This window comes from Monodon monoceros, unplaced genomic scaffold (genome assembly GCF_005190385.1).
Source record: "Monodon monoceros isolate NGI ecotype Baffin Bay Population unplaced genomic scaffold, NGI_Narwhal_1 Super_Scaffold_2, whole genome shotgun sequence".
Lineage (NCBI taxonomy): Eukaryota > Metazoa > Chordata > Mammalia > Artiodactyla > Monodontidae > Monodon > Monodon monoceros.
The window spans coordinates 16,771,176-16,796,615 of NW_021703776.1; the positions used below are offsets into that span (position 1 = coordinate 16,771,176).

The following is a 25,440-nucleotide window of genomic DNA, read 5'->3' on the forward strand; positions in this document are numbered from 1 at the left end:
TTTTTTTTTGCGGTAAGTGGGCCTCTCACTGCTGTGGCCTCTCCTGTTGCAGAGCACAGGCTCCGGACGCACAGGCTCAGCGGCCATGGCTCACGGGCCCAGCCGCTCCGCGGCATGTGGGATCTTCCCGGACCGGGGCACGAACCCGTGTCCCCTGCATCAGCAGGTGGACTCTCAACCACCACGGAAGCCCGCAAGTTAGCCCTTTTGTTGAAAGGAAGAGTGTTAGAGTCTTCTTACGCTTCCTTATCTGATTTTACTACATCTCAAGTTAAACTAGAAGACAATTATGATCTAGGCTATAGCTGCTCTGATCCTAGAGTTAATTTTATTGAAAGTTAGTGGAGTTTTTAAAATGTACGCCAAACCTTATTTCTGGTTCTTATAACAAAAATTATTTAATGTAATTAATTCGGGGCAGTTTATTAAATTCTACTCATACTTGAATATTGCAGGGTGTTAAAACCAGCAGTGAATAAAGCTGAGCTTTGATATCAGGCAGTCTACTGGGTGCTACAAGGGATAGAAAGATATAAAGAATTAATCCTATCTTTTGGATTAAAAATAGTACACTAGCAGCGTTCTGCTCTGTTAAGTGCTTTTAAAGAGGTACAATTAAAGTGCTCTAGCAGTGCAAAGGAAGGAGAAGTAGGGTCATGTTCCACTGATAGGGTTGGATTAAGAAAGGTTTTATAGAGATGGTATGCAAATCTTGACTTCTTGAATGATTGGTAAAATTTAATGGCAGACATTAGGAGATTATTCATTCTCTAAGTATTTATTACATGCCTACCATGTGTTAAGCATTGTCCTGAAAGAGCAAGAATGAAAGAGGCAAATATGGATGTGTTTAGGGAATAAGAGCTGAAATGTATTTTGTAGGGACATTTTGTAGGGAATGTAGGGTAGAGTGGAAAGACAGGTTAGTAAACACCCTCAAATTTATTTTGATATTGAAATGTTAACTATTTGCTCATCATGCTAGATGATTCTAATTCCATTTTCAAACGGGAGTGGGCATTGAAGTTTTTGAGCAAAGAAGTGATGTCATCAGAGAAATGCTGTCGAAAGAGTAATAGTGGGCTATCTTATGAATTGAAAAATAGAAATGAAAAGTTAGGAGGATTTATAGGAAGCTGTTGCAATCATTTTGACAGATGATGAGGTTCAGATCCAAGTGGCTAAATAAATGGAAAGAAGGGGGTAAACATGAGCATTGGCTAGGGAGATGAAATTGCTGGAACGTGATGATTTGAATTGGGGCTCAGTAGAGGGTACATTCAGCTAACACATATTAGCATTGCTTTATTAGTAGGGACATGAATACTTTCACATGTAAGTTTCAAGACTGGTGAATCTGGGAAAATAAGAGTGACATTAACAGACCAGGATTTTAGGGTTGCAGTATTTTTATTTTTGGTCTTAGATAAAACTTCTTGTAGTACCCATATATTAGACTCTTCATTGATGCTTTTGTTTCAAAGTAATAACATCATGAGTATGATACTATACATCTGAGAATAAAGGTGATATCTTCTTTAGGGCTTTATGTTAAAACAGGTTGAAAATCTGTTGTATTTTTATAGTCTTGTAATATTTACTACATCTGCAAATTTGACTCTTTAATGTGTCAGATGTTCTTAAGTAGACAAGTCGTTTAAACAACAGCAAAGTATAGTGAAAAGAACTGTAGACTTAAAGTTGGGAAATCTGAGTGACCTTACAGCTGACATACTGGGTGGCCTTGGGCAAGTCATTTATCTCTCTGTTCTTCAGTTCCTCCATCCAGGAGGAGCTAAAATTTTACATCTCCTACATCAGAAGGTCATTGAGGGAAAATGAATTAACATCCAAGATAACTTTAAAATAAGAAAACACTAAAATTTAGAACATTGCCATTATTGTTATAAATATTTTCTTAAAGAATATATGAATCTGGACTTGAAAATATTCAATTACATAACTCTTCCTCAAACTTTGGAAAGGTATCAAATTAAATTAAGTAGAATTCATTGAACAAATATTTATGATCTCCATATACCAAATATTATACTAGATGTTATTATGATTAGATTATGTGGAGGGTGCTATGGGGAATGTCTGTGGGACGATGAGATGAAGAAACTCATTTTCCTCCCTAACAAAATGGATCTGTATTCCAGAAAAAAAAAAAAACCTGGGCTAAGGTACAGATTTTGGAAACTCTCACTACAAAGGTATTTTTTAAAAGCTTTGAGTGTTTTTCACATAGGGAGGTGTAGAGAGGGACCAGTGCCCCGGGTCACATTGAGAAAGGAGAGCATCTAGGGGAAACTGAAGAGGACCCACAGAAGTATGGGGAAAAAAATCAAAGCATGGGATATGTCATTGAAGTCATTGGGAAAGAAAGCTTCAGGAAAGTTCACATGCCAAAGAGAAAGCAAGTAAGATAAAGACTAAAAATGAACCATTAAGTTTGCTAGACGTGATACACACAAATAGCAGAGTTAGTTGACTGTATTGATACAATGCTAGTAAAAAATAAGTGCATAAACAGTGACCTCTTAACTCTTAAGAGTTTGTTCTTACATTGCAAAGCTCTCCAGTGTTGGTACTCTTTGAGCTTAATTCTCTCCCTTATAAAGGGGACCATAGCAATTCTTGATATGAAGAAGGGGCTTCTCTTTATCCATGTCTTAATTTTCCCTTTAGCCTGCAGATACTTGCATTAAGTGGAGAGTTGGCATCATAGCTACTTTGTTCACTGTAAAATGAGTTTTATATAAATATGCTATCTCTCCATTTCAGATGAGAGTAGTTCTGGGTAGCTAAGTCTTTACACCCCTGAAATGTGCATGCTCTGCCATCCCCAGCATAAGAAAAGTTGTTTACTTCAGGCCTTTAGAAAAAAAATAAGAATAAAACAACAATTTCAAAAATAAATTAGTATGACTTTTCAAACAGTTTTGAGATAATCTTATATCTGCATGGGGTTAAATGAATGGGTTGTTTTACTTTCCATCATTTTACTTCGGAAAATGGGGTAGAGGCAAAGACTAGCAAATTAGGGAGAAAGAAAAATTACTTGGCATGAGAAAATGGTAACAATTCTAAAATTCATTATGAAGTTTTCTTTAAGAATTTAAAAAAATTTTTATGTTATATATTGGTTAACCAGCAAGTACTTAGGTTACATGTCATGAATCTGTTCAAAAAGAACCACCATTATTGAGGACAGTGTAAAAATCACTATAATAATACTTGCCTAATAGAAACTCACACGCTTTATTTCCCATCTTAATTATGTTTTGCTGAAACTAAATATTATAACTCTTATTCCCGGAGCATATATTAAGTACTAGTGGATAATCTGTAAGTGAAATAAATGACTACCTGTTACTGGCCAACTGAAGATATAACAGGTAAAGAGTTAGTTTACTGTATCTATGCATGGTATAGTATAAATAATTGCCTAAGTAATTGCTTTTAAGTGTAAGATTTTGAAATGTAAGAAAGATAAAATGTGTCCCTTCTATTATTGGTATATGGTTTTGAAAATGCACAGAAGGGAGCCAAATGCTTTCATGGCCTAGCAGAATAATGGGAGTATGTGTTCATTCCTTCTAACATCTCAGTGTAACGTAGAAAGTTACAGGTACTAAAAGCAGGTACTTTTTAGCTCACTCATTTTAAATGGGTAGGTTCAGGAGGTAGGTTCAGGAATACTAAAAAAGAAAATAATGTAGTTTATAGTTGGTTGAACATGACTTAAGAGTTTAAATAACTATTGGAGAGGAATGAGATTACTTATAGTCTTAAAAATTGGCCAAGGAGTGGTTTGGCTCAGATACTCAGTTAACCTTTTGATGTGCATTTATTAAACTAAATCACTCACCTTCTCTGCAGTGTTGAAGGTGTAGTATAGTAAACATGAGATATGATTCAGGAACATATAATGTGTCTGCCTAAGTAAATCTGTATTTTCATTTTGTTTTCTAGTACCATAACAGCTTGGGGGAAGGACCATGAAAAAGATGCTTTTGAACATATAGTAACACAATTTTCATCAGTGCCTGTATCTGTGGTCAGCGATAGCTATGACATTTATAATGCGTGTGAGAAAATCTGGGGTGAAGATCTAAGACATTTAATAGTATCAAGAAGTACAGAGGCACCACTAATAATCAGACCTGATTCTGGAAATCCTCTTGACACTGTATTAAAGGTAAATTTTAATACGTAAGTTGACTATTAAAGTGCCTATAGACCAGCTGCATCGACACTACTTTTAATTTCATTTATACACACACCATTTCAGAGCTCTCTGGACTAGTCCCCTTATTTTAGAGTTGCAACCCAGAGAGTAATAGATTTGCCCAAGGTCACACATTAATAACAGAGAAAGGATATCCAGAGTTATGGATTATTTATATACTGTCAAAGAAACAGTTAAGTACTGTTGAATAGATATTTTCTTTTCTTTTTACCTTCAAAATTAATTAATAGTGTTAACATTTTAACCAGTCCTGTGATTTGGTTACCAAGTTTGTGGGTTCTTTCTTTTTCCTTTATCATTGCTGTACCTTTGAAGGTTTTAGTGCAGAAGAAATATGTGCAATGTAATGTGGAATAAAAATAATTTGGAAATAGTTTTCAAGTAGAGATTCTTTACAGATACTGTTGATTCTTAATATAGCCTTGTTGCATTTTTTTTAGTGTTTAGGACTTGGTTTACCTTCTTTGAAAAGCACTAATAAGAGCAGGTTATTGATGCTCACTACTAGAAAAATATAGTGCTATGTGTGCTTTGCTTTAGCTGTGTCATTATTTAATCTCTATGAAAATCCTATGATCAATATTACAATCTCTTTTTTATAGACAAAGAGACCAGCTTAGAGAGGTTAAAATAAACTTGCTCAAGGTCACATGACATGTAAAATAAGCCAAGTATCCAACGTAGGTCTTTGTGGCTATCACCTTCCCGCTTTACCACACTGTTTCCCAGCTGATGATTAGGTGATGAATTACCCCTTAAGAAAGTGGGGTGTAGAATCAAGGAGGTCTTTTCCTATCCTGTTAATAGGCCATCTGAAGGTCTGATCTTAGCCTGAAATATGAACAGATTTGGTTTTAGCAAACTGAACAGGTTGCATGTTTTTCCTGTTACCTAATAAAAATATCCAAACCTAGTTTCAAGAATCAACAAAGTTATCAGTATGGAATGTTTTTGTTGTTAGAACAATTTATTTAGGAAAAGGGAGTGATTGTTGGGTAGATCTTTGGAATCTCTGACCAAGCTTTCTGAGAAATTTTCAGTCAGTGTTGAGGTATTTCAGCTGCTCCCAAACTTGCAGTAGTTAATGAATAAGTGGGACAACTTGGCATATTAAGCAATTTGGTTTTAAAAATGGGTGTCATTGTTAGGTGAGAAGCACCTCAGAGAAACTATGGGTTTTATATGCTTCATTTCCAGCTTTATCTGCGTATCATGATTTCTTTGAACTTTGTAATTCAGGTGGATTCGTGTCAGACAAGTTAAATTATTTATGTCAGACAAATTAAATTATTGGGCACAAGCAGAAAAAAATCCAAATCAAAAGTATAATCATGTTTTTTAAATGATGTTTTATATACCTTTGAAAAATATTATATTTACCACTGTAAGCTCCTAATGTTAAAGGGTTTTTTTCCCTGAATCTAATTTGAAAAATGTGAGGGAGGGAAAACTACTTGTGTTCTGAGCCACTTTACAGTATAAGTTGACTTGGTAGAAAATTGCATGCCTGTTTCTAACATAATCAAAAGGAATTGAGACAAAATTTTAGAAGGCTTATACATAGTATTGTAAAATTTAATTTAATTTTTATGTTCTCGACCTTGCTTTGCTAACAATCTTGGTTTTTTTTTAAACTTTGGAAAGCTTTAACACTTTTTTTTCAGTATTAGTTATTTTGTGTTTGGCTGTGTATTTTTCCATACAGGTTTTGGATATTTTAGGTAAGAAGTTCCCTGTTACTGAGAACTCAAAGGGCTACAAGTTGCTGCCACCTTATCTTAGAGTTATTCAAGGGGATGGAGTGGATATTAATACCTTACAAGAGGTACGGATTTTATATTAAAAGTTTCAATAAAGCAATCCTTATAATTAAACTCCTTTTTATTAGTTTGATAAAGAACACATTAAAGTACAGCTGTGATTCTTTTAATAAGTGTTTAAGATGGTTTATGTCTTTTCTGTTAATTGCTTAAAATTTAAAATATAGAAGTATATTTAAAATATATTAACTTAAAATACAGAAGTACCGGCCAAACCATACTGCCAGTCCTCATTGGCTGCCCTGGATGATGAGCCCAAAGAAGTGTCACTAGGAAACAAGACAATGCCAGTCAAGGAATATTTTTTGTATATACAACAAAAAGTCTTGACACTGTACAAATAGGTCTCAGTTTTAATAGAATGGAGCTTCATATTACTCTAACAGTGTGAAACTTGAATGATATTCATCTGTGCTTTTTCAAAAATTATTGAATGGTTTGTCACCTCTTCTAAATTTAACATTGTTACCACTATTAGCCAAATAGCCTACGTTTTATGCTATCTTAAAACTTTTTCCTCTTTTGTTTCTCGGATAAGCTTCTAAGGAACTCAATTTTTATGGAGTATTTTGGGTATTAAAGACTATCAGCGATACCACGCTGTAGACTGTCAGCTACTATAAAGCACTGAAATTTTAATGTATATAGTTTCAGATGGAATTTTCTGTTTGAAAGAGTTCAGTGTGGTTAGATTAAGGTCAGTACCCAAATTATAAATAGTTTGTTTTCCAAAGATTCATTTAGAAGTAAGAACTATTGGGACCTCCCCAGCAGTCCAGTGCTTACGACTCCATGCTTCCACTGCAGGGGCCAACGGTTCCACCCCTGGTCGGGGACATTGCACATGCCGCACAGAGTGGCCAAAAACAAAAAAAAATTAAACTAAATAAATAAAAGTAAGAACTATTGCATATCACTATCAGTACTTCTGTGGCGATATGCATTTAGAGTTTGAAAATGATGTCTGGAATAGATGTCTTGCAATAACAGAAATGAGGTTTCTTCTACCAACTCTCCCAAACTGCCTCGCCTAAGAAAAGTGGAAACTTCCCCAGCTCTTCTAAGGCTTTGATGTGAAAAGGAAGGAAGTAACAGAAGAAAAATCTGCAGCAAGGAAGAGGACCTGAGCATAGAAATCTCAGCTGGCATGTTTAATTGCAGTTGTCCTGTCGCTCAGCTGAATTGAAGGTTTCTGACCTTGGTATCAGTTAAGAACTAGTACGCATACCTCCATTGTAGCGGGTACCCTCACACATACTTATCCCCCTTGCAGATGAAGAAATGTGGGCAGGGTACTGTATATCAGAATACGCATTAGCCCAGTGCGCTTCCCGTTGCTTATACCTACCCTTACTTGTTCTTAGGGGCAGCTCTTTAAGTTCGGTTGTTCCATCAGGTATTTGAACTTCCCAAGCTCTTTGGCTTTCCTTTTTTTCTTTTTGTTTTCTTTTTGTTTTTCTAAATAAACTTTGAAAATGTGTATGCATTTTTAAAGTTGAGAATCAGTTCAGAACTTGAACTTTTTTTTTTTTTAAACTCCATGATCAAGAAGTTAAATATTGAGACAGATATTCTCTGGCGTTGGTGAAACCTTAAACAGAATGGTCAGAGAATGAATAGTTGGTATTAATGCGGATGCGCTCATTACCTAAAGGGGGTAGTACCTGCTATCTGCTTTCTTCATACTGGAGGTGGGTCAAAGTAAGTCTTTAGAAGCAAGAAAAGGAAATTCATATAGCATTTTTGCTATGTCTAGTCAGATTTCCTTCTGATTTGTATGTGCAAATATTTTTAAACAGTAATTTTTACTCTAATTCCATAATTTCCTGTAACATTAATAGAAAAATTCACTTAAACTTTAAATTGTCTAAATTTCACAACTTTGGGCAAAGCTATATGGGAAGAATATCTTATTGGTCCTAAAATACAGAGATATGACATTAGGTGATACTGTTCTTTGTGATTTACTCCTTCTTGTGCTTCTGAGGCTTACCTAAAATCAGGTGACAGTTCTGAAACTATTTTCTCTATATATTTTACCCAAATCTCCTTACCCTCCATCTTTATCTGTTTCCATTTCTTCTCCCCCATTTTTTTGTTCTACTCCTTGTATTTCTTCAGTATTGAAATGCACTTTTTAGAACATGGCTTAATTTTGTGTTGTCTTATAAGGTTTTTATTATTATTTTAGTTATACTTAGTATACTTAGTTTACAGTTAGTTCAGTGAAAAATAAATCTGAATTCAGGGCCCTTGAGTACTTTTGGGTTCAGGTATAGTAATAAAAGACATGAGACTGGGTTTATGTACAACCTAAGGAATCACTGTAAAATAAATTGTATATGTTTCCATCTTGATTCCTGACATATACCAGGAGAATTAGATGGCTGAGATTTTTTTTTTTAAGTGTGGGCTTGTTAAAAGATGAAGGTCCTTGGAGTTTATCTATTTGTGTCTTGCAAGGTTGAAAATAAGGATAGATAAAATAAAAGGTCAGTTTGAGACTTTTGGTATTGGGAGGAATATGGCAAATTTATATTAACGATTCACTTAAAACTATTAAACTTGCTTACGATTTTCTGATCACTTCTGAAAGTTCTGTTTAAATAAAATGAAACGGGACTTTCCAGTTACTTTCGACTATTCTTATGAAATTAAAAATGGTTATTAAATTTTATTTGCCACCTTCTACCATAAAAGTGATGGAATATGTTAAATAAGAAGACAGATGCTAGGTAAATAAGTCCTGCTTAGGAAAAAGAAATACAAATGATATTGATAATAATGTAGATTAATAAATTATTGTAACTTTTAAATTATGTGTCCCTTGAAAGAACTATTCTAGTTGCTGGAACTCTCTGTTCATATAGGTCTCTCTTTCTGGCTTTTAGATGATCATTCTCCCAAAAATGATCCAATGATAAATCTTAACACCCAGTCAGTTCATAATTTTGCTTACGGCACTGGAGTACCAGCCAGAGTAAGATGACTGCCAGTGTCTCAACTGTTGCGCAGGAGAGGGTGTTTTATACTGTTTTACCACCAATATCCGTTGACTTTTAAATGCCCCATTACATATGACATGTGATAACATGTATTGAGATTTATTAGTGATGAGGAGTGTCATTTCTAGAATCTAGTAATTTGGGGCAAACATCCAGGCCCCATTGCTTGTGCTACTGACATCTGGGCAGTAACTGCAAGAGGTAGATGAGAGAGGTAGATGAGAGTTTACTCAAGTAACCTTAGGTATTTATAGCTATTATTTTTCTCCCTCTCATTTCCTCCGTTCCCCCAACCTAAACCACAATCACTGTGACTACAACACAAATTCAGGAACTTTAAATGAAATCCCCTCCTTCTACACTTATCCCTTGGGCTGCCCTTTTTTGGGGTTGGTGGGTCTTTTAAAAGAAAAGAGTGGAATGTAACTTTGTGTAGACCTTATTCTTATCTCATTATTTACTGTGTTATAAAACAGCTTTGGATGGTTTATTCATCAATATGGCTCATGGATAATTAGCTCCTTCCTCTTCCAAATTACTTGGCTTAAATTTATTTATTTATATCTTATTTTTAATCTAGATTGTGGAAGGCATGAAGCAAAAAAAATGGAGCATAGAAAATGTTTCCTTTGGTTCTGGTGGAGCTTTGCTACAGAAGTTAACAAGAGATCTCCTGAATTGTTCCTTTAAATGTAGTTATGTTGTAACCAATGGCCTTGGGGTATGTCATTGAACTTTTACTCTTGTGTTGTTAATATTTATGTATGTATGTTGAATGTACTTATTGAACACAATAGTCCAAGGATAATATGGTCCTGAACTGTTACTGTATTGTCAGGTACCCCTGACCTTGAGGCAGAAACAAAGAAGGAAAAGAGACAGGGGGTGATAACTTGACTTCAGAAAAAAATGGAGATTTGGGAAAATGAGAGATTATTTAAGAGAGATGATGCAGGTCAATTCATTTCCACTACTTCAGTATATACCTTTGAATCAAAAAGTTGACCATATTTGAACGAGAATGTCAGCTAACCTAGCCATCACGTATGTAAACACTGTCAAAGAATGTTTTAGGAAGGTGAACTATGACGTGTGAGTTGTGTTACTAGAATCATGTTCTGGTAGCCTTAAAACAAGGGAACCCAAGCTGCAAGCAGCTGAACAACAGTCTCCCTAGCTCTTCATAAACTCTTGAGAGTCTGTGTATTAAAGGGTGTGTGTAGGGGATCCTAAGAACACAGGGGTTGGTTCCCTACCTTAGTTCACCTACCTTAGTTCACCACCATCTTTCTTTGGCGAATTCTGGGATTGCCTCTTCTGCTTCTCTTCTTATAGCCACCTCCAGTTGCTTCTTCCTTTCTGATCCTGAAACATTGTGCTCTAGGTCCTCTAGGTCTTCTTTGCTTCTGAGAGTAACAAGGTAATAGAATAAAAAGTAACAAAAGGGAAAAGGTTATGAAATAGGAAAGGCTTTATCGTAGTAAACTCCTCGTTCCCTTGCCACAGATTATATAATTGAGTTGACATAGATTGATTTTTCAGTAACACACATGTGCTGTACTTAGATCAGTTTAAGGGCAAGGCATAATACAAAAGGAGATACCTTAAGGGTCACATTGTTAACCTCAAAGACTTACTACAGATGGAGTATTAGTATTCTACACTGGTAAGAAAGGATATCCAAGATTTGGATTTTGTTCATACCTTCTTCATCACAGAGGACTCTGTCCTCCAAAACAGGCTAGAGTCTTGTCTCTAAAAGCCAGGTGTGGATTGGTTTAATTATACGTACAAAGTGCCTTAAACTTTATATAAATTAGGTACACACTTTTTTTTTTTTTTTTAATGGGGGTTGAGTGAACATTTGTGATGATTAGTCTTGTATTTCTCCAACTTTCTTAATTTGGATTCCAGATTAATGTCTTCAAGGACCCGGTTGCTGATCCCAACAAAAGGTCCAAAAAGGGCCGATTATCTTTACATAGGACACCAGCAGGGAATTTTGTTACACTTGAGGAAGGAAAAGGAGACCTTGAAGAATATGGTCATGTATGTATCTATGCTGATTTGGGTTTTTTTTTTTTTGGTTTGGTTTGGTTTTTAAACAGTAGTAGGTTGACTCTTCAAATTAAGAAAGGAAGCTTTTATGTTTTATTTAAAGTGTTTACAGTTGCTGACCTAGCCTTCCAAAATACGATGAAAAACAAGAAATGGCTAGATAGTAAATATGAGACTTTTACATACATTGGGTGAAATATTTCGTAACATTCCAAAAAAAATTATGGTTTTTCTACATAGTGATCTGCAGGGAGTGATTGATGAGCTTCAGTGAGTTTGCATATATTTGATCTTACTCTCATTGCCAATTAGCAGTGAATCGTTTCTGAACGGGAATAGTTAAGAATACTTAAAGGATGTTCTTCTTAGACTGCTCATAGCTATTTATGTTATAGTAAAACTTTGGTAATTTTATTAGATAAAAGAAGGGCTATCCAAATTCTAAAATGTTGTTACAGACAATTCCCTTTTTCAAAACAATAGAATCCAGTTCAGATGGTTTTCTTTAGTCTCATTTGATTCTCCCAGCAGCTCTAATGACTAAAAAAGGCAAGTTACGTTATCTTAGTAGTGTAAGATGTGAAAACAGTGAGACTTGATTCAGATTATATAACTAATAAATGGTGAAACCTAGACTTAACCAAGTTTTCTGATTTTAGTCAACCAAACTAGAAACATGTATAGTATGCTAAAGTAGTCTCTATGCTCGTTAGCATACAAAAGTACACTTATATTCCTGAACTCAATAGTTATAAAATTTGTTTTTAAGCCACCAGATTGAAAAAGAAAATACTCTTTTTTAGAGGAAAATTACCTATGAATATTCATATTCTCAGAGGGTTTACACTAAACATAAATACACTTATTACTTTAGATGTTTTTAACTTTTGATCCTTTATACCACATCACATATTTTGCTTATGTTACTTTTATTATATTCTTTTAAGATTTTGAGCCAGAATTAATACAATATGATTTTTCTGTTTAATGAAAAATATGTATAAGTCCCTAAAACTTTCAGAATTAGATTCCTTTATATAGCCTGTTATGCAGTTCTTTGCATAGCCTTCACGTAACTCTTGTACTGCCAAGACTTTAAGAGTATGTGAATGATACTTGAGAACATTTGAGTCACTAATCAATTTATGATCATCTAGACCTTTTGATTTAATAGGAACCACCTTTCCTCAATAGATTAAAGTTAAATTTATAAAGAAAATGTCACAGCAAGAGCAGTGTGATTTGAAGCAACACAAGGACAGATAAGATTGTTTCAAGATGGTGGAGTGGGAAGACCCTGAGCTCACCTCCTCTCACGGGCACACCAAAATTACAGCTATTTACAGAGCAAATACTGACGAGGAAGACCAGAATCTACCAGAAAAGATCTGCAACTAAAGCTATAAGGAAGGAACTATAACGAGGCAGGTGAGAGGGGCAGAGTCAGAGTATAGTCAAGACCCACACCTGCAAGTGGGCAACCCATCAACAGGAGAAGAATATAATTTCAGAGGTTCTTCCAAAGAAGTGAGGGGTCTGAGCTCCACCTCAGCCTCTCCAGCCTGGGGCAGGTCCTGCGCCAGGAAGATAAGCCAGCAGGGCTTATTTCGGGACACCCAGGGGGCTGTGGGAAATAGAGACTCTACTCTTAAAGGGCACACACAAACTTACGCATGCTTTGAGACGCAGGGCAGAAGCAGTAGTCTGAAAGGAGCCTGAGTCAGACCCAGTAGCTGACCTTGGAGACACCTTGGGCCCCTCAGCTAGCTGCTCTTGGATCCAGCCCCACTCACTAGCAAGCCAACACAAGCTTCAGGACACCCTGGACCCCACAGCCAGCTGTTAGCAACTGGCCCTGCCTACCAGCAGTCTGACACCAGCCCTCAGGACTTGGCTCTGCTCAGCAGTGGGCTGACACTAGCCCCGGGACCCCCCCAGGGTTCCACAGCTAGCAGCCTTATAACTCAGCCCCACCAACCAGCCGCAAGCAGTCTACACACAAGGCCTGGCAACCAACGAGACTGGGGGCCAGCCGCATCCACCAGACTGCCTGCTGTAGTCAGTCTTCCACAACAGAAGGACCCAAGCAACCCACATAGGAGGAGCCCTAGAGCAGCATATAGCTCTGGTGACCAGAAGGGATTCACTGCTGGGACACAGAGGAGTTCTACAAAAGGCAACTTCTCAAAGGTCAGAAAACATAACCAGCCTACCACGTACAAGAGTTCAAGATAATGATCTTAAAAATGATCAAAGAACTCATGAAAAGACAGGCTAACCAGAGTGAGAGTTTAGAAGTTTGTAACAAAAAGTCAGAAAATATAAAGAACCAGAGATTAAGAATACAATAACTGAAATTAAAAATATACTAGAAGGAATCAACGGATGAAATGATACAGAGGAATGGATCAGTGAACTGGAAGACAAAGTAATGGAAATCACTTAAGCTAAAGAGAATAAGGAATTAAAAAAAATGAGAACAGTTTAAGACACCTCTAGTACAACATCAAGCAACTAACATTTGCATTGTAGTAGTCTCAGAAGGAAGAGAGAAAGGGGCAGAGAACATATTTGAAGACACAGTAGCTGAAAACTTCCCTAACCTGGGAAGGGGAAGCACAGAGAGCCCCAAAAGGATCAAATCCAAAGAGGACCACACCAAGAAACACTGTAATTAGATTGTTAAAAGCAGCAAGGGAAAAGCAACAACTTACAAGGGAACTCTAATAAGGCTGTATAATCTGACTTTTCAGCAGAAAGTCTGCTGGCCAGAGGGATGGTACAATATATTTAAAGTGATGACAAGGTGAAACCTACAACCCAGAATACTCTCTACCTGGCAAGGTTTTCATTCAGATTTGAAGATATCAGAAGTTTTACAGACAACCAAAAGCTAAACGCCAAGCCAGCTTTATAAGAAATGTTAATAGGAGTAAACATGATAATTACAAAAGGAAGTACCTGATCAGTAAAGGCAGTTATATAGTAAAGGTAGCAAATCAAGCATATACTAAGGAAGTTTAAAAGACAAACAGTAAAATCACCTATAAGTAGTTCAGGGATACACAAAACAAAAAAGATATAAAATGTGTCAAAAGCAGTAATGAGCCTAAATGTAAGACATGATACCGTGAAACTCCTAGAAAAGAACATAGGCGAAGCACTCTGACATAAATCATAGTAGTATTTTCTTAGTCTCCCAAGGCAAAAGAAATAAAAGCAAAAATAAACAAATGGGGCCTAATTAAAAGTTTTGGCACAGCAAAGGAAACCGTCAATGAAACAAAAAGACAGCCTACATTGATGGGAAAAATATTTACAAATGATATGACCAGCAAGGGGTTAATATCCAAAATATCCAAAAAGCTAATGTAACGTAATATCAAAAAAGCCAATCCAATCTAAAAATGGGCAGAAGGACTGAACAGACATCTTTCCACAGAAGACATCCAGATGGCTAACAGGCACATGAAAAGATGCTCAGCATTGCTAATTATTAGAGAAATGCACATCAAAACCACAATGAGGTTTCACCTCACACCTGTCAGAATAAATGGTCATCATCAAAAAGTCTACAAATAACAAATGCTGGAGAGGGTGTGGAGAAAAGAGAACCCTCTTACCTTGTTGGTGGGAGTGTAAATTGATACAGCCACTAGGGAGGACAGTATGGAGATTCCTCAAAAAACTAAAAATAGAGTTGCCATACGACCCAGCAATGCCACTCATGGGTATATATTCAAAGAAAATGAAAACATTAATTTGAAACCTATATACACCCCAATGTTCACAGCAGCATTCTTTACAATAGCCAAGATACAGAAGCAACCTAAGTGTCCATCAACAGATGAATGGATAAAGAAAATGTGGCACATATATACAATGGAATATTACTCAGCCATTAAAAAAAAAGGAAATTTTGCCATTTGCAACAACATGGATGGACCTGGAGGGTATTATGCTATGTGAAATAAGTCAGACAGAGAAAGACAAATACTGTATGTTATTACTTGTATGTGGAATCTAAAAAATAAAACAAATGAATATAACAAAACAGAAACAGTCTTACAGATACAGACAACAAATTAGTGTTTACCAGTGGGGAGAGGGAAGCGAGGAGGGGCAGGGTAGGGGAGTAAGAGGTACAAACTACTGTGTATAAAATAAATAAGCTACATGGGCTTCCCTGGTGGCGCAGTGGTTGAGAGTCCGCCTGCAGAGGCAGGGGACATGGGTTCGTGCCGTGGTCCAGGAGGATCCCACATGCCGCGGAGCGGCTGGGCCCGTGAGCCATGGCCGCTGAGCCTACGCGTTCCGCAACGGGAGAGGCCACAACAGTGAGAGGCCCACGTACTGCAAAAAAAAAAAGAAAAAAAAAAACTACACATACTGTACATCACAGGGAATATAGCCAATATTTTATAATAATTTTAAGTGGATTATAATCTAAAAATAATAAATCATTATGTTGTACACCTGAAACTAATATTGTAAATCAACTATACCTCAATAAAAAAAATTTTAAATAAAAAATAAAACTTAGGATAAAAAGGAAACAACATAATGACAAAAATGTTAGATAACATTGTATGCTCCTCACCTTCCGATGAGATGGAAAACTTCGGCATAGTAGATTACTTCTGTGGATTTTTCAGGAGAAACTAGAGGCAGATAATTCCTTAGTGAGACAGGGATGGCTTTACCAGACTCGAAAGGGAATTTAGTCCTAATTCTCTTAATTTGTCTTTGTTTTATCCTTGTGTGGATCAAATGGATTACACATATCAGTGACTTCCGGAATATACACAGAGTTTTTAAAATCAGTGGCTGTGCATTAGTCAAGAAATCAATTTATGTTTCTCTTCTGGGTTTGGTTGCTTGTTTTCAGTGTTGGCTTTGTTTGCTTGCTTGCTTCTTTAAGGCCAAAACTCGTGATTAGAAAGTTTAGTAAATTCCAAATTGAGAAGTTTAATCGGTGTTGAGTCTTGGCTAGGAACGAGGGAAGGTCTGGCAGGCTTTCCTTGCTGATCTGTCAGTCATGCTTATCAGTGACAGCCATAGTTCTTCTGGGCAACCAAAGCAGTAAGCATCTTCCACCTGAAAAAAAGGAGATGGGTCAACTAGGTTTTTTCATTTTTCCTTTAAGGAAAACTGTTTTAAGAATGTACTACTCAGATCATTCCTTTCCATAAAAGTTAAATATCTCTACATCCCATTTTAGATCATGCCTGCTCTACCAGCATTCTTTGTGAATAAAATCATTTCATAATTTGAACACTATCAACATCTCTGTGTATTTGACTAACCTCATTCATCAAAGCATTACTTAAGAATTTTGTTTGATAGTCTAATATCATTAAACTTTAATATTATTATATTTGTGCAGGATCTTCTCCATACTGTCTTCAAGAATGGGAAGGTGACAAAAAGCTATTCATTTGATGAAGTAAGAAAAAATGCACAGCTGAATATCGAACTGGAAGCAACACCTCATTAAGCTTTGTTTTATGACTGGGTATGTGTGTGCGTGCCTGCGTGTGCGTGTGTGTGTGTTTACGTGCATGCACACACGTATACACCTGTGTGTGAGTATGTAATACATAATGTTTATTGTACAGATGTGTGGGGTTTCTTTGTGTTTTATGATACATTACAGCCACATTATTTGTTGGTTTATGGACATACTGCCCTTTTCATTTTTTCTTTTTTCCAGTGTTTAGGTGATCTCAAATTAGGAAATGCTCTTAACCATGTAAAAGATAATTGCTAAAGTAAGCTTTTTAGGGCCCTTTGCCAATAGATAGTAATTCAATCTGGTATTGATCTTTTCACAAACAGAACCAAGAAACTTTTATATATAACTGAAGATCACATAAAACAGATTTGCATAAAATTATCATGATTGCTTTATGTTTATATTTAACTTGTATTTTTGTACAAACAAGATTGTGTAAGATATATTTAAAGTTTCAGTGATTTAACAGTCTTTCCAACTTTTCATGATTTTTATGAGCACAGACTTTCAAGAAAATACTTGAAAATAAATTACATTGCCTTTTGTCCATTAATCAGCAAATAAAACATGGCCTTAACAAAGCTGTTTGTTTTATTGTACAATTTGAAAATTATGTCAGGACATACCCAATAGAATTACTAAACCTCACTGCCCCTTGTAGAATATGTATTAATCATTCTACAGTAAAGAAAATAATGGTTCTTACTGGAATGTCTAGGCACTGTACAGTGATTATACACGTTGGTCATTGTATTGTACCAGTGAAATGCCAAATTTGAAAGGCCTGTACTGCAATTTTATATGTCAGATATTGCCTGTGGCTCTAATATGCACCTCAAGATTTTAAGGAGATTTTTAGAGAGAATTTCTGCTTACACTCTAGAATATATACATAAATGTAAAATATTGACAGAAATGGAAGCAGTGTATTTTAAAGTAATTACACTTCTGAATTTATTTTTCCTATTCTATAGTTGATATGACTTAAATGAATTACTGGAATGGGTAGTGAGTGTACTTATTTTTAATGTTTTGATTCTGTTATATTTTTCATTTTTTTCAAAAATTAAATTGGATATTCAATTTTATGGACATCATTTATTAATTTTAAACTGAATCCCTCAATAAATAATGCTCAGGCAAGTTCTTAAATGAAGATAAATTATCCCAAATGAAAAGCATGATGACATGAGTTTGAATAATCTGAACCAGAAGCGGAAAGTTGGCTAAATTCGGTGTTCAACATCAGCGTGTTCTAGAGTGATTAAACTGCTAGATTCTGAGTCAGTCATCACATTGGACTAGAGACCAGGATTTTTTAGATGTCCTTTCTGTTCTACGGCAGAGATTGGCCAGCTGTGGCCTGCAGGCCAAATTCGGACTACTCTTTCTGTAAATACATATTGTCTATGGCTGCTTTCTCACAAGAACAACAGAACTTGAGTCATTGCAGTAGTGACCCTGTGACCCACAAAGCCTGAAATGTTTATTATCTGGCCCTTTACAGAAAAGTGTGTCAACCCTGTTGTAAGAAAAGGAGTGTGCCTTGAGACGGAGTTTTTCGCTCTTTTGTCTTTTCTCATTTAAGAATCTGATATTAGAGGAGTATTTAGAAAAGCTTTAACAACATGACATTAAAAGTGAAATTTTAAAAATGGAAAAGCCATAAATCATTTGGCCTAAACAGTTACATGAGAAAATATTTTATCACTAGAGTAATCTAATTAGAAGCGAGTTATCGTTATTAAACATCTTTTATAAGCATTATTATTAAGAAGAATATGGGATTTTGCCGATGATTCTAAACGCCTGTCTAATGAGAACAGTAGGCATCATTCACACTTCTAGTAAGAGTTTTCATCCTGTAATCCCTGGTAGAAAATAATTTTAAGCTGATTTATTATTTTTTAAATCTAAGTAAAGAGTAGGAGTATTAAGGACACACCTTTCTTCACAAAATATGCTAAGGGGCTTATAGAGAAGAAAAAGAAACTATTACCAATAACAACTTTGATAACCACCCATAATTTTGATTTTGCTGAAACACTGCAATTATACTGCAGATAACAGTCTTTATACACTGTGAATTTCAGCCGTTTCAGAGTATCTAGAGGAGTTTTATTTTAAAACTTTCAGTGAATGCTAAAATCTGTACATTTGTACATGGCCATAGATTGGGGGATGGAATGATTAACTCTCTTAGCTCTTAGCCACTTGGAATCGATTAATCCTGAATCTCCATCACGTAAGCACTTAGTATTTGGCCATCCCCATTCTGAGTAGAAACTGGGTGACATAGATATCAAATAGAACTCTGTTGTGTCACCCTTAAATTAGCCTGACTCTTGCAGACAAAAGCAAATGGCATGTGTGGGTTTGCTCAAGTCATTAGATTTGCAGTTTACAATAGTCAGTCCCCCTCAGTTCATAATATCCTGAAGTATTATTTGTATTTTAAATAGGAGATAGGAGTTCTGCGTTAAGACTCTTTATTTGTACTCTATACTTAAAGTAAAATGGTTTTAATGATTATCCCTTGTTTCCTTTCTTGAAATAAATTGTTATGAAAAACATTTTATAATGAAATCCATCTTGGAAAACTAGAAGGAGAAAAATGGCAAGGTAATTATTGTTCTGTTTGCCATAATTTAGAATTCAAACTTAAACAAGTATTTTGTAGTTTTACATTCCTTTTTAACCCATCTAATGGAGAATGTCAGCTTTTCTCCCAAGTTGTATGTTAAATCAATCTAATATGTATTCAACATCAAAGATAAACATGTAATAAACATGGAAATAAAGTTTAGCTCTATTAGTGAAATGTTAAATTTGACTGTGTGCTTCAAATAATGGCATTTACAGAGTTACCTTTTTTAGGTATTCTTCCAGTTCAAAGAATTAGAGAATGAAAGAGGGAGAAACATCTAGGATGCCTTACTTTCTGCCTTGTGCACTCTATGGCAGTGCCTTTTACTAAGGACACTGGAGGAAGATCAGATTTGGGGGCAAAGAGCACAATTCCTCAGGTAAGATTTGAGATGCCTTTGAGACATTTAAATGTGGATTTTAGGTAGCTGGAGATACTGATTTGGATATGAATGTGATGTATAGATGGTCATTGGAGACTCAAGAGAGGATGCTTCTCTAGGCAGAGTATAGAGTATGGCATGGCAAACCACAGGCTATAGGCCAAATCCAGCCCACCATCTGTTTTTGTAAATAAAGTTTTATTGGAACAGAGCCATGTCGATTAGTTAAACTATTGTTCATGGCTGCTTTCACGTCACAGTGGCAGAGTTGAGTGGTTGTGACAGACCTTATGGCCTGCAAAGCCTAGAATAATTTATTATATGGCCCTTTAAAGAAAAAAAAAATGTGCGGATCTCTGCTATAAAGAAGAGAGGGCCCAGGGCAACACCATAGGCCCTCTCAAAAGTTTTAAGTGGCAGATAAGCAGGTAAAGGAGACTGACAAGCAGTAGCTAAAGAAATGAAAGGAAAACCAGGAGGAGGAAAGTCATGGAAGCCCAGGGAAGGGCTTTTTTTTTTTTGCACAGGTGTTGAATACTGCTGAGAAATCAAGTAGAGTGAAGGATTTGAAAGCATCTATTGGATTTGACCTCCTGGAAATAACTGGCAGCTTAGAGACATGCCCTTCCAGGTAGTAGAGGAGGTAGATGTCAGAAAGAAGCTACCCTTGCACAGCTCCCAAATGTTGGAAGTGTGAAGGAGGAGAGAATGAGGCAACAGTGTGTCTCCCTTTCCCTTTTTAGGTACTGCTTTATCTCTGAGAAGGACCCAGGAAAAAGGGAGAAGTGGAAGACCAGAGAGTCTAAGGAATCAGCATGGTACTGGGTTCCAAAGAAGGTGGAGGAGGATGGGGTCCAAAGGATTGGCTTCCGATGGACAGAGTGCTTTTAATCTAGAAGAAAGGAGAGGCTAGTGCGTATGCAGGCTTTGGTTTTCTCTGAAATTTGAGACCAGGGCAGATGGTTGAAAATGCAAGTTTTAAAACAGTTATTGTGGAGAGTAAAGTGCCCAGAGGTGTTGGGTCCTCCACACCATTCTGTAGTTCCCCAACTAGTTGGTGATCGAGAACTACACTGAAAATTTGCCTCTTGTGGTTTTATTTTTGTTGCCCTCCCTAGTAACACCCTGATGCCTAGGTACAGACGCGCAGAAAATAGAGATAACTTGGAGTTTTGCCAGATAAGTCTGACTAGAACAAAGGACAATAACTGAATAATTATTAAAATTGAGTTGTTGAAAAAGGGTCCTACGGTACTTAAACTGAATAGGTAAGGACGTGAAGGCAACACACAGTGTTGGGAAGACAGTAGACAGCCCAATGGACAGTCTGACGACAGCTCTGATCTACTGGGAGTTGTTGAGCAAGCAGCTTGGGAAGGACAGAAAATGCTAGCCTGAGACCAGGATGCTTGGATTAGTGATATGAGAAGAGCAAGTTCGTGGTGTAGTACGAGCCAAGGCGTGACCTTGCAGTGGCTACATGAAGTTAAGGAAGATCACTGGAGACAAAACAAGATCACAAAGCCTAAAAAGACAAGTGGGTTGGACGGGTGGACATTAAGATCATCCAGAGTCGTAGTGGAGAGGAAAACTAAGTCAGGTGGCAGTGTGTTCAGTGAATGAAGGGAAGGGAGCAGGGGGCAGCAACAAGGAGGGGTGTGAGCCTCAAAGGGATCAGGCAGTGGAGACCGCTGATGCAGGCAGGCAGGCCTGCAAGAGGAGGAGCTCTGCCTCCTGGAAGGGTCCAAACATGCGTGGACGAGTAACAAACTGATTAAAAAGTGCTTTGTGTATTGCCAAAGGCTTGATGTCCTTTACCAGATGCTTAAGCACTATTTGTTGAGTTAATGAATACACGGAAGGAAGGAATGATCTCGGTTTAAAATTTCTTGGTTTTGCTAGCTTGCTGCAGCACCCCCTTTCAACTGACATAGGCCCCAGTGTTCCAGCCTTTAAATACATTTTTGAATTTTTGTTTTTAATGTTTTAAGAGTCACATTTTCTTTTTTAAAGAAACCAGCCAAAGCATTCTGCACCAGTTAAAATCGGTCACCTCTTATTCTTATTCAGGTTATTCAAAAGTTTCTCTAATTATTATTTATTCCCCCCAGAGACAACTCTATCTTAATTGGTTCACAGTTCTTCATTCCATTAAAACTTATTTATTTGTTATTCCAGCAAAGAGAAATATATTCTTGAATGGAATTTTAGACTCACTCAAATTACCAACTTCACCAAAATTTTTTTTAACTAACATGAAAATGGGTCCTTGGTAATCAAGAATTTTGCCTGCGTGCTCTCACGTGGGCTGACTGACCCCTCGCCTTATTGGTATATACAGGACTCTTGGTGACTTAGTTGGTATATTCACAAGGGATCTTTTTACCACTTTTCAGGGCTCATACTGTTCTCTTGGCGAGTAGAATAAGCTGTCAATTGACTTTTCTACCAGTTTATAGCATAATCTTTGCAGAAAAATACAATTTTGGTTTACATTGATTTACGTTCATCCCAAAGAAGCATCTTTCTTTGGTTGGCAGCAAAATACTATTAAAAATATAGTTATCCTGACTTACTTTATTTTCTTATCTAATTATTATAATTGCCTACTGAGCTGTTACTTCTTTGAGGTAAACTAGGGAAGACGTTCTGCAGTTTTTATTAAGATGGATGGATCAGCTGTTGGGCTGAGGAGCCCTCCTGATGGATTGACTACGAATTTAGTTCTTTTTAGCTCTTCCTAAGTAGCCTGAACTCTGAGCCTGGGAAAAAACAACTCTTAATCTTCATCCTCTCCCTTTCTAGTCCTTCCTCCTCAGCCAACAAACATGTTCCTGTTTCTCCAGTCCTTAAAAAGAAAAAGTCACTCCCTTGATAGCACCAGTTTAGTCGCCCTTCTCCCTTTCATATCCAAACTCTGTGTACACTTCCTCTCCATTCACTGCCTCACTTGCTGTTCATCTCCCATCTGGTTCTCATCCCTCATTAAACAAAACAGACGCCTCTTGATTGTCAAACGAATATGTTTAGTTCTTATCTCACCGGAGGCTCTCCCCTGCATTTGCCACTGTTAGTAATTCAGTCCTTGAAACTGCTTCATCTTGTGCTGGAACAGTTCGGGTGCCTTCTCTCTCTGGGGCTCTTCTTCACACACTCACCTTTTCCATTTTGGCGAGTCCTACTTATCTCCTTATTTATCTCGGCTGATCTCAGCCACTCATGCTCTCAGCAATCACCTGTTTATTCAAGCCTCCACGCATTTCTCTCTCTAGCCCAGACTTTTCCACCTGTGATGCATTTCCACCCAGATACCTACTCACATACGACAAGGCCAAACTTATATTCCTCCTGATTCTCTACCTCATTTGGGGGTTCAGCCAACCGCCCGAGCGAGAGTTCCCTCTCCATTACCCTACACATGTCCTCAATTACACATTCCTATTGATTTACCTACTAAATAACGTTATAATCTATCTTCTCTCCCACTCCCACTTTAGGCGCACAAATCTCTTCCTGAAACAATACAAAACATATCTAACCAGATTTTACATCCTTAGCCGCCTCCCCCTGCTGCTGTGTACTACCAAAAAAGCATTCCAACAAAATCGAATCATTTCAGTCCCCTGCTTAAAGCATTTGGTGTTGTCTTTAGCCCACGATAATGCTCAGAATCCAACCTAACCCACAAAACCCTCCCTGATCTGGCCCCTGCCACACACACAGCCTCATGTCTTGCCCTCTGTTTTCTGTGCCAGCATCACCTACTTGTTCTGCCTACACACACTCCCGCACGTGCACACACGTCACACCATTTCCCCACTCCTCTCCTTACTTATGCCGCATTTGACCAACTCATTTTAGGTGTTAGGTGGTAACACCCCCAAGAATCATGCAACAACTCACTCATCTGCCATCCCCACCCCACATGCCCTTCCTCTGGCCTCCATAGGTACTGAGTGTATTTCTAAAACAGCTCTTACAATCCATGGTTCTGGGTCCTGCATGAGGCAATATAGAATGGTGTTTTATTCATCTGTATCTCCTGCATTCAGTACATTTAAATGTTTGTTGAATAAATGTCATTAAGATGAACACTTTTCCACAGTGTTTTAGTACCCTTTGTAGTACCCTGAACACTTTAATAAGTGTTGAAAAACAAACAAAAAACGAGTAGAACGTTTTACTAAGTTGTTTTTTTAAACACGGATAACTTTTTCAAAGCATGTTCACATATTACTGTCTTTTTGGAAAACCCTTAGAGTAAATTCATGAAGTGTTTGTTTCATCAAAATATAGGTTAGAAAACTAACATACAAAGAGGATAAATTATTTGCCTAAGATTTCCTTGTATGTACTTTAGTTCATAACTTTCCTTGGACCTTAGACCTCTGAGACTGTGCTTACAGCTGTGGGCCTTCTTCAGAGAAAAACTCTTATTTGCAAATAAAACATTTTGCATATAACTTAAGGGGGTTGCTACACAGACTCCACCATGAGAACTCCTAGTTACGGGCAGACGTCGGAGATATTGCGGGTTCACTTCTAGACCACCTCAAAAAAAGCAAACGTCACAATAAAGCGAGTCTGGCTCGCTTTTGGCTTTCCCAGTGCCTATAAAAGTTATGTTCAGACTATACTGCAGTCAGATAAGTGCGCAGTAGCCTGTCTAAAAAGACAATGTACGTACCTTAATTAAAAAATATTTTATTGCCAAATTCTAACCATCATCTGACCATGTAGGGTTGCCACAAACCTTCAATTTGTAAAAAAAAAACAAGCACAGTAAAATAATGATGTATGCCTGTAATTGCAGAGCAGAGATTAAGGGTGCTCTCTACCAAATGCCCTTCCCTCTTTATTTGAACGTCTACTGGTGCTCTTAGAAATTTTAAGGTTTTAATCACCTTAAATTGTTTTTGTAACAAGGCAAAGTAAGTAAATGTGATTTCAATTCAACTCGCAAGGGGTTCTGCAGACTTCATTGATGCAGATTCCAAAATTGGTGGCTATTTTAAATGTCTCTTTTACAGATGGAGAAACAGAATCTTCTCTGTAAACCAAGCAACACCAAACTTTTGACAAAAGCTTTCTCTGTATTTTTATAACTAGACGATTCTGTTTCCAGAAATGTAAACAGACTAGGTAATTCTGACTGCCTTCCACTAAAAGCCAACAAAAACTAATGGGTAACTTTTATTTTTTGTATTGAACTAACAAACATCAGCAAGAAATGACTAGGTCAAAATCCACGTGAAAATGGGATGTGGAATAGAGAAGCAAGTACGGAAGGTACTTTTGTCCCGGGGCATCTACCAAACCTGAGGAGTATGAGCTTCAGTTTCCAGGGCCTGACGGGACATGTGAACAGAAATCAAAGACCCTTTATAAAGCAGGTCCTGCAAAGGGCTACTTCCGGATGACGGTGAACCAGGAGTAAACCTTTACCCCAACACCACTAGGGCACTGCAAGAAAAGTTGCTTTAGCTCTGGGCAGACCGAGTTAAGAAAAACCTCTGACAAACTGTCACTGCAAGCTAGCCCTTGCACCTAGTTGCAACCCAAATTCACACCCCGTACATGTTACAAAAGCCTCAAACTGTAAATTTAGATTAAACTGGACTGGGGGAATTCCCTAAACGCTGGCCAGAATGCAGATCCTCTGAAAGGATACTGTTTCATCCTAAGCCTCAAAGGACTCCCAAAATAATATTCTAAGGAAAATGAGCAACTCAAAAAGTAATCACACAAGGAAACAGGA

At 37.1% G+C, this 25,440-nt stretch overlaps 1 protein-coding gene across 2 annotated transcripts in view; it reads left to right on the top strand.

Annotated features, from left to right (window-relative positions):
* NAMPT (nicotinamide phosphoribosyltransferase) overlaps positions 1 to 20,027 on the top strand; it is a 40,257-nt gene extending 20,230 nt beyond the window's left edge. The window contains exons 7-11 of one of the 2 annotated variants that reach the window (XM_029233596.1): positions 3,979 to 4,204; positions 5,961 to 6,080; positions 9,661 to 9,801; positions 10,995 to 11,129; positions 16,525 to 20,027. In XM_029233596.1, coding sequence (XP_029089429.1) covers positions 3,979 to 4,204; positions 5,961 to 6,080; positions 9,661 to 9,801; positions 10,995 to 11,129; positions 16,525 to 16,635 — 733 coding nt within the window. In that variant the 3' untranslated portion in view covers positions 16,636 to 20,027. Of the gene's footprint in view, positions 1 to 3,978; positions 4,205 to 5,960; positions 6,081 to 9,660; positions 9,802 to 10,994; positions 11,909 to 16,524 lie in introns of those variants that run through there. The other variant, XM_029233595.1, reaches the window with a different exon arrangement.
* The last annotated feature ends 5,413 nt before the right edge of the window (positions 20,028 to 25,440 follow it).